We start from the raw sequence: 9,852 nt of genomic DNA on the forward strand, positions 1-9,852 counted from the left end.
AAAAACAAACAAAAATAAAACAACACACCAACAACAAAAAAAAGTGGAGGCAGACTAAAACAAAGAACACGATCAACTGCATTCTGTTAAAAAAATTATACACAACTGAAATTTCCATTACAGAGAGTTTCCAAACGGTTCCAGTTAACTAGGTTTTTGGAACGAGATGGATCTATTGACCTGCTCTCATTTCTGGGACCACTTATCCTCCGGCCTAACTGGCAAAGACCAGGTGATGGATAAACATGGATGTGTTGCTACTCTGTGACAGATGAAATTCCACTAAAATTGCTGGTTCTCGTGCATGCCACATTAAGCACTGCCAGCAGTGTGCTCTTGGCCAACTCCCTAAGCATGTTACAGCTCCGGGTGTACTAAAGAAATAGCACGGTTGTGCTGTGTGGAAAACCTGAAAAGTGACAGATCACATCACAGACTTGCACCAACACAGGGGAACAGCCCAACCTTCACGCACCTTCATCCACCTTCATCCCTGCTGTGCTATGGAGAACCTGGCCTGCAGGAGACCATTCTCTCCTCGCCCCACTGTCAGCCTGCTGATGGGGCACCTTCGGCTCTGCTCCTTCTGCCCTGGGGCTGCATGTGGGTCTCTATATGCCACCCAGGGACACCCCAGGCTGTGGACAGGGAGACAGGCAGCCCTTGGTGCTATGAATGGTGGTAGGATCAGGAGTCACCCCGTGCTTTCTTGCATAAGGAGGCCTGGCATCACCGGCACACTTGAGCCAGACACCCTCATGCTGGTGTCACTCGCCATGTGGGAAAAGATAGCAAACCCTTGCTATCAGCCTGCTGAATTTGAGATTTGGGTAATGCTGTTCTAGAAGTTTATTCACAGCAGGCTGGAAATACACCCCGCTCCAGCTCCATGCACAACTAGCATTGTCCCAGGTTTGTTAGGGCAGTGACGCTTTCCCATATGACAGAGGGAAACTTTGTGTGCCCCTGGCCAGACCTGGTCCACACAGGTAACTGGTTCCCATCCCTCCCAGGTGGCAAGCTCCTGGAAGTGCCCAATGTCCACCTTCCCCGCATAGATGCAGAAAAGCTCTGTTAATCATCGTGACTGGTATTCCCAACACGACTCACTCCCCAGGAGCACTGTGGATGCAAACAAGCCTCCGAGCAGGTTATGCCAGCCAGTGCTACCGGCTATTCGCTTTCTTTTGTGTATGAGCTCAGCCCTCTCTGGTGTCATCCTCCGGCTACCCCATGCTCATGTTTCTCTCTGGCAACCACTCCGAGACAAATGGTACTTACAAAAAATTAATGTGCTCTAGCAGTTTCACAGCTACTCTGTGAAGTTCCAGCTGCTTTGTGCCACGTCAGGTACCATTCACAAACAATAAGAAACAACATCTTTTCAGCTCACTTTCTACTCTACCTTCAGAAATGAGATGTTTAGTGAGAAGAGTCATTAAATTACAACAGAGCATACCGCAGATAGAACTGGATTATTCAACAGCAAGGCAAGGAGGAAATGTGGAAAAAGGGGTGCTCCTTTGAGACGGGTTATCTGACTGCAGTGGTCATGGCAATGCGCAGTTCTGCCTGGGGGACCAGAGCCCTCTCCTTCCAAAATGAGTTGCCTCTTCTTACTGCCCTGTTGCGTGGCAGCACTGCTCGCTCACAGCTACTGCAACCACTACTTCTTTCTCACTTTTCACAGAAAAAAAAAAAAACACCACACAACAACAACACCAAACATCAAAGTGGCAGTCAGTGGTAAGACCTTCTCCGTTTCAGAAAGTGGCCTCCAAGGCAGCCCCAGCCCCTTTCTGCTTCCTCCGGCTCCGGAGGCAGGCGACGTCCCTGGCGCTGTCCCAGCTGCTGGGATGCAGGCCCGGCTCTTCCTGGCAGCCCCGCCACATGCGCCCCATGGGCCCTGCTGCACGGCCGGCCCCTGGCACACGGCCAGAGACACACGGGCAGGGGGCTGGGGGCTCTGCGGGGTGCCCCAGCTCTGCGCCCACCAGGTGGGCTTGGCAGACCAGCTGCATCTGCTGACTGCTGCACTGACACCTTAGTTATTATAATTAATAAGTAAATAAACAGAGATTGTTGTTACCTGCATAAAAAGTACCGTGAACCCAGTGGTACTCCAAAATCTAATGCGCAGCTAGGGTAAAAAAAGCTAGAGTAAAAATCAGACATTGAAGTCTGCCAGGGATCTGCAGCCCAGGCTGAAGAGCTGATACAAAGCCTCAGACTGGCCTCAGGAAACCAGCTTAAAAAATGTATATATAAGCACAAGCTACCAATGCTCCAAGCAACAAGTCCTCCTAATGCACATCGCAAGGAATAGTCTCTTTTAGTACTATCATGCACATTTTTAAGAAGTCAACTTTTAAAGGGCATAGGAAAAGTACATGGTGTACATCTTCTCACACAGTAGTACTCAGAATCAAAAGATCCAAACCCTTTACGTACATATATTTAGGTAACTTTTCAGACTGTGTACAAAAGATGCCCAACAAATATAAAAGCCTGAAAACCAGACCTAGGGACAAGACCAAGCCCCTGGCTTGTGCACTAAGACCCACCAGATACATTTGTGAAAAATCACGTTCCTGTGCTCAACTCCTGTGTTCACAAAAATTCATCAAACACACATAGTGAGTGTTCATAAAATGCTGTTGTTTCCCTCACAACGGTAAGACACGCAGAAATAAAATGCCAGTCTTGAGAGGGAAGGGAGATGGAAGTGGCTACATAGGTATAAAACTACACCACGTAATGCAGCTTTGTAGGGTATTTTGACAGTGCCGATACGGATGAAAGGAAGGTAATGCTTGAGCATGGGCAGCCACTTTGACTGTGACTCTGATCCACAGAGGCTCCCTGCACGGCGCAGAGCCCGTGAGCCTGGGCTTATGCTTGTACTGCTGTTCATGGGCAGTAACTCACACAACTTGGTACCACAGCACTTTCAAAAGCCTGTTTTAGTATCTTGAGCTAAACCTCGGTATCAGATAGACCAGCGGAGGTATGCAATGGTTTGGTTGCCAACATATTTACACTTACATTAGGTATAACTAGAACAAGAAATTGGACCCCTTGATTTGTGAGCACACCTTCACATTACGTTTCACTTCATGACAGCATAAAAACAAAAACAAAAACAAAACAAAACAAAACAAAAACATTTTTTTCTCTAGTTAGTTTTACTGGGCATAGGCTTTATCCCTTTCCATCATTAACAAGCTGATCCTACAAAGCACTGAGAACCATCATTTTTTATTTATACACTTTAAATAGGACTGCTTAACACCTGCAGCTCAAAGGGGCTTCAGAGAAGGCAAAGGCTGTTTTACACTTCCAGACGTGAAGCCACACCTAGGCTTACACTGAAGTTCATGCTTTCAGCACTGCCTAATGGAGTTACTCTTCTCACTACGACTTTGACACTTAAGTTGTTCAGGCCCCTCCACTTTCCAGGTGCCTAATTCATAGGAAATTACGTCTATAAAGCTTGGTGTGACACTCTTAAAAGCTAATTTTCTAAAAATCTGGGAATCTCCTTGCAGCCATCTAGACACTGAGAACGTGCTGGAGAGCAGGGCATTAGGAAGGGGAGCACCATGCACAGCTATGCCCTGACAGGCTGTGATATGCAGGGAAGGGTTTGGGAGCCTCCTTTGATTTAAAGGGAAAAGCACTAGAAAAAAAAAAAAAAAAAAAAAAAGTAGAAAAAGAAACTGGAACAGCTTTAAATCACCTACTTTTACTTTTACATTGACCTGCTATAGCTGAGGCAGGGACAGCCTGCTTGGTATCGGGAAGCAACGACAACTTTCTGTGTGTGTGTCAGCTCCCAACTCCTTTACCCTGTTCCCACCTCCAGTATTGCTCAAAGTCATAAAACTGCCACACGGAGACACCGGGCTTGCAAACCGTGACCCACGACGAATCCGGGACCGTTATTTTTGCTTGCGGATGACCTTCAAGCCTGAATGCCTGGAGGACCGAAACCCTGAGCCGAGCTCGCTCCAGCTCACGGGCGGGGGGCGAGAGGAAGGGCAGCAGGGGCTTTTCCCCCGGCCCCATCTCTGCCACGGGGCGAGGCCGGACCCGAGCTGCCGCTGCCGGTCCCGGGGCTGCGGAGGGCGGCGGAGAAGCGGCGCTGGGCTCGCTGCCGGCCAGCCCCTGGCAGCCTGCGGGGACGGCTCGGTCGCAAGCTCCCGGCTGCGCACGCAAGGCAAAACTCCGGTTTTCTGAACAGCTCCGAAGTTTAACAAATCGCACACGGGCTGCCTCCCGCGTGGCCTCCCCTCCGAGACGTGTCACGGTACAGACACAAGGGCACCGAAAGGGAAAGAGGCTCCGGGCAGGATTTCACTGCTGGCTGCCGGTGCCCCCCGCTCGCCGCCCCGCAGCTGCGCAGGACCCAAAATATCGCCCCCGCTTCTGCCTCCCGCTCGGGAAGGACCCCCCGCAGGGCCACCTCCCCCGCCCCTTCCAGCAGCATCCCTCCCCCGGGACCCCCGGAGGTGCCTCCCCGGCCGCGACCCACCTCCGCCGCCGCCCTCATCGCTGTGCTTGAACTCAAAGAGGAAATCGAAATCAAACTCCTGCTCGGCCTCCACGCCGGTCATGGCTCCCGCCGCCCGCGGCGACCCCCGCCCGCCTCGCTCCGGCGCCCAGGCGGCGGCGCAGCCCCCGGCCCGCCCCGTCGGGCCCGCCCCGTCGCGCCCGACACCTGCTGCCGCCGACACAGCGGGGCCGGGACGAGCTCCCCTCGGCGGCGGGGCTCCGGAGCGAGGCCCCGACAAGGCGCAGGAGGCGGCCGGCACGGTAATGTGACCCCGGCCCCGACGACCGGCCTATCTCGCTATCGCCGCCGCCGCCTCTGATCCGCCCTCCGTCGCTTTGTTGATGTTTCCGGGTCGATGCAAACAACCGCCTTGCCCTGCCCTCCCCCGCACCCCCCTCCCGCGGCATCGGCTCGCACAGCGCAGCCCGCACGCCGCGGGGAGCCCCCCCGGGGTCGCCCGCACCGGGAGGGGATGTGTGCTGGGGAGACCTGGGGGCAGCGGGCTTTCACCTGCTCCCGCACGGTGGAAATCGCAATTGCCGCAGGTGCCGGGATCCCGTGGGGCGGCACGGTGCAGCCGGGGAGGTTTCTACCCTCGGGGCCTCGCCTCCGCTCGCCTTGTCCCGGGGGGAGCCGCGCCGGGCGCTGAGCGCCGCCGAGGCACTGGTCTTGCTCCGAGGGTCCCCACCTGGCAGCTGCGAGCCAGGAGGCTCCGAACTCCTGCTTTTTTTTTTTGTTGTTTTTCCCCTTTTCTTTTTTTAATTTATTTTACTTAGTTGCAGCACCCACTAGTGCCAACTGCTATAAAAAGCGCATTAAAGTGGGGCTCGCAACACACCAGTTGCCTCTGTGCGCCGGGCCGGGAGAAGTCCCCTGGCCCAAGCTGCGTTGGATGTGGCTCGGCCGGGGCATGAAGAGTGGCACGGTGCTTCCCCGGGCTGCGGGGTTCTGCTGCTTAAATGGGCTTAAAATCGGGTAGACGAAAAGAAATAGCGTCCATCTCGCATTAGAAATGCACTTCTGTGGGATCATACAAAGCCATTTTAAAGTCTCCAACACGCAAATGACCTCTCCGGCCCAGCAGCTAGGGCTTGCTGCGACTGCTGAGCTCCCAGAATTTAAGGCCGGATTTCAAAAGGAATAGCTTTTTAAAGCAGTTATGGAAATGGTATTCCCTTCTAAACCGAGGGAATACCATTTTCCAGGCGTATGGCTGAAATCTCCACTGCAAAGTGCCAGGAAAACACAGTTTTTTTCCATCAGAGTCCATCACGCTTTTTCCCCTCCCCGCACGGCCGCGCCGCAGTCTCGACGTGCCTCCGGAGGCTCGCCGGGCCCGGCGCACGTCGGAAGCCCCCGGAGCAGCCCCAGGACAAGGTCCCTTCGGCCCCGGCACCCTGCCAGAGGGCGGCCCTGTCCCGGGACAGGGCTTTGCCTTGCAGATGCAGGGGTCTGGTCCAGGGCGGAGGCGGTGCCGGGCCCGGGTGCCAAAGCGCCGTGCGGCTGCCGTCGGTCCCCCGCTCGGAGCCGCTTCCCCAAAGGGCCGGGGCTGAGTCACACGAGTGTGCAAAAGGCCCTGACAGCGGCGGAAAGCCCCGTCTGGAGCTGCCGGCCCATCGGGACCACGCTCGCCCTGGGATGCCGGAGCAGGCCGGGGACGAGCGTCCCCCGGTACCCGCGCACGGCCGCACCGCAGCGCGGCCCGACGGCACGGACTGCCGCCCCTCCGGTCTCCCTGCCGAGGGCCTACAAGCTGGACAGCTGCCTCGTCCGCACCCCCAGCCTCCGCGGCGGTGCCCCCCGGTTTCACGGGGTTCATCCCTCCCCCAAGGGGGGAGCTTCCCGCAGGGCCCCTATCTCCTGCCAGGGCTCGTCGGGAGGGAGGCGAGGAGCAGCTCCCAAATTGCTCCCGTAGCTTCCACTCCTCTGCCTCTTCCACATCTGGTACCCGCAGGATGGGTAAACTGTCCGAAACTACCGTCCAGGCGGTCTGATTGGCCAACTCCATAAATATTAGCGCCGTCAATAAAATATTTCCATTGCCACCCTTCCCTTGGAGAAGAAGTAAAGATGTAGAGAAAGGTAGAGCTGAAGCGATGCCGTACGTGGGGACAGAATAAGCGTAGCGCCAGTTACTGCGCTGGTTTAAAGCATTGAAAAGGGGCGAGAGAAACGAGACAGGGGGGAGCCGATGTGCTCCGGGGCAAGGCAAGCTCCCCGTCGAGCTTTACAAACCGACCGACGGACCGCCAGCCCAAATGCAGCATCTCCCCGTAGTGAACCCAAATTGTGCCAACTCCACCGATCGCACTGCAGGTCCAACAAGTCACCCAGCAGACTGGCTGCTCCAGCCGCAGTCACACAGCCTGAAAAAAGATTTTAAATCGTATGTGGCATTAACCCCCAGATATTTTCTGGACTCCGCACCTCTGCAGGAACCAAAGAAAAGAGCGGGGGCCGAGCTGCGCCCGGTCCTTCCACCGAGACACTGCGAGAGTTTCTTCCCACGCTAAACATGAAATAACCTATTTTCTGTCGTCTTTTGGTAATCAAGGAACACCTTAATTTGCAGGCAGTAATCCTGACTTTTAGGGTCGTCGTTGTCCCCGTTTCCTGGATTGGGTCACACCTTCTAGACTGCCTCATTTTCTCAGTCCCTTACAAAATCTATCATCAACACAGGAGAGAATTATCGAAGAGTGTCGGTGACATTTTAACACCGGGATCACAAATGCCACAGAAATCAAGAGAGGGGATCGCTTTCTGACAAGAGACTCCATTACACATTTAGTCTCTGGGTGTAATTTTTACAAGTTGGTGCATTCCCTGCCCTTGAAGTCCAGAGCACTGCAAAGGCTGCACAGCCCTCGGGGGTCCGAACGGGCGGGAGGAACGAAAGCCAACGCGATTTAATGAAGCAGTAATTATCTTCCATCTAAAACTGCCCTTGCATGCCTCAAAAGTGGAGCCGTGGTTGCAGCCACGCTCGTAGCTTTTGCATTGACAGGATCCTGTCAACTGAAAGGAACCACGGCAGTGAAAAATCTGTGTTGAAAGGAAGAAAGAGAGAGAGAGAGAGAGCGAAGAAAAATAAAAAAGAAAGAGAAAGAGTAGAAAGAGGAGAAAGAGGAGGAAAAAAGAGAAAAGAAAGAAAAGAAATTAAAGAAAAGAAGAAAAGAAGAGAAAGAAAAAGAAAGGAGGGTCCTGAGCGACTGTCCAGCTTTCCTGGGACAAGCCCAGTAACGGGAGCCGCGCTGTCCCACGGCGGAGCTGCGGGATAAACACGGCGGACTTGGACGCGACCCATCCTCAACTTCTTCACAACTTTCTAAGACGTGTGGGCTTGCTATGCCCCGCCTGGGGCCGGCAGGCCATTTCAGCCCGAGCAGCAGCAAAGCGGAGGCAAATAGGAAGCGAAGCGGGGAGCCTGGCAGCGCGGGGCAGCAGGGCAGGGGGCTGCCAGCAGGCCCGCAGCAAGGGGCTGCCCCACACCTGCCCCGGCACGGGGGCGATGCCCAGCATCACCCCGCAGGGTCCCCCCCGGCATCCCGCTCTGGTACCGAAAGGCTCTGGCTCGCAGCAGCGACGTGCGAAAAGGCAGCCAGTCGTCAGAGCGGTGCTGGGTAACGATGCTCCGGGGAGAGAAAAATGTCCCGACTGGCACAGAGGAGGCTGCAGTCAGTCCCCGCGCCGGCAAAACGCTGCCCCTGGCACTGGCACGTTCAGTGCAAGCCGACAAAGCGCTTCCCAAGCCCCGTGCCCGCGATCTTTCTCTCCAGAAACTTTGTCGGCGTGTTTTCAGCGCGCTTTGTGGAGCAGGGTCACTGCAGGGTAGTTACAAGGAGTCGCGACACGGCGCTGGGGCGACACGGAGCCGGAGGGGGGAAGCGGCGGAGCCCCCCGCAGCCTGCCCCGGCTTGCGGGATTGTTTTGGTGCGCCAGGGGACGGCTCACGGCTAGCACGGCGCCTGGCACTGCCCCCAGACCCTCTCTGTAGGCGGCTTCCAAACTGTCCCGAGAGAATTTGCGAGGGCTGCTTGCAATTACAGGGCACATTCCGCCCCCTCCCCAAAAAAATCAGGCCTGCGCCTCGGGGCGGGAGGGGGGGCAGTCCCCGAGCCGGGGGGACGAGTCCGCGGCGCTGGCTCCCGAAGGGACACCAGCAGCCAGGCGGGTGCAGCCTCCCCGCTGCCCGGCCGGCACCGGGACCGGGACCGGGACCGGGACCGGGACCGGGACCGGGACCGGGGCTGTACCGGGACCGGGACCGGGGCCGGCGGGAGGCGCCCGGGAGCGGCTGCGCGGCCGAGGCGGCGCCGTGCGAGAGGCGAAGGAGACACCTATTGGCAAGCGGCCGCCGGCAAACCTCCGGGCCGCCGCGGGGAAACACCGGGGGACACCGCCACCCTCCCGCCCGCACCCCCCTCCCGCCGCCCGTTACCTTCCTCCGCCGCCTTCATGGTGCTGCCGAGCGGGCGGGCGCCGCGCTGCGGGGCCGCCGCCGGCTCCTGTCTCCCGCTGTCTGCGTCCCGCGACGGCGGCGCGGCGGTGGCGGCCGGCGGGGCAGCGCTGGGCATCCACCCGGCGGGGCGGCGAGCCCCGGCACCGCGCCCCGGGCCGCCGCCGGCCCCCGTTCGCCCTCCCGCCCGCCTGCCCGCGCCCCCCGCCCGCCTTCACGCCCCGGGGGCCGGGGCCGCGCCGCCCCCGGCGTGGGAGCCGCAGCCGCGGAGGCACGGGAGCTCGCCGCCGCCGCCCCCCCGGGGCCGGGGCATGGAGAGGAGGGCGGGTGTGCGTGGGGACTGCGGAGGCACTGCCCGCCGCGGGGCGCCGGGGCCGGCAGGCGCTGCCCGGCGGCCGGGCTACTGGGGCGAGCGGGTGAGCGGAGCGGGGAAGTCTCGCTCTGACGCAGGGCTGCGCGCCCAGCGCCGCCTTTTTAAAGCTGGAAAACACCCCCCCCGCCCCCCCTCCCCCCCACCTCCCTTCCCTTCCCGGCCCCCTCTCTCCCCGCCCCGGCCCCGTGATGTCAGCCGGGCCCCGGCCCCGCCGCCGGCGGGCGGCCAGCGGGAGGCGGGCACCGGCGGGCACCGACGGGCCCCGGCCGCCGCGTCGCCAACTCGCTTCTCCGCGGGGCCCCGCAGCCGCCCGGCACGGCACGGCCCCGTCGAGGCCGACAGCGGCGTCGCCGGAGGCTGCGTGCGCTCCTCGGGGGAGCGGGCGGCACGCCGGGGTCGCGAAGTGAGGGAGGGGAGGGAAGGGAGACGGGGGAGAGAAGGAGGGAAAAGGAAAAAAAAAAAAAA

The 9,852-nt window shown here is 58.4% G+C and overlaps 1 protein-coding gene across 7 annotated transcripts in view; it reads right to left on the reverse strand.

Annotated features, from left to right (window-relative positions):
* The window catches only part of NFATC1 (nuclear factor of activated T cells 1), a 119,853-nt gene extending 110,665 nt beyond the window's left edge, over nucleotides 1–9,188 (reverse strand). For 6 of the 7 annotated variants that reach the window (XM_084282826.1, XM_084282824.1, XM_084282822.1 and 3 more), the window contains exon 1: nucleotides 8,997–9,188. In XM_084282826.1, coding sequence (XP_084138952.1) covers nucleotides 8,997–9,132 — 136 coding nt within the window. In that variant the 5' untranslated portion in view covers nucleotides 9,133–9,188. Of the gene's footprint in view, nucleotides 1–4,534; nucleotides 4,791–8,996 lie in introns of those variants that run through there. The other variant, XM_084282823.1, reaches the window with a different exon arrangement.
* Nucleotides 9,189–9,852: the final 664 nt, after the last annotated feature.

Source organism: Netta rufina (genome assembly GCF_964035555.1).
Source record: "Netta rufina genome assembly, chromosome: 2".
NCBI lineage: Eukaryota > Metazoa > Chordata > Aves > Anseriformes > Anatidae > Netta > Netta rufina.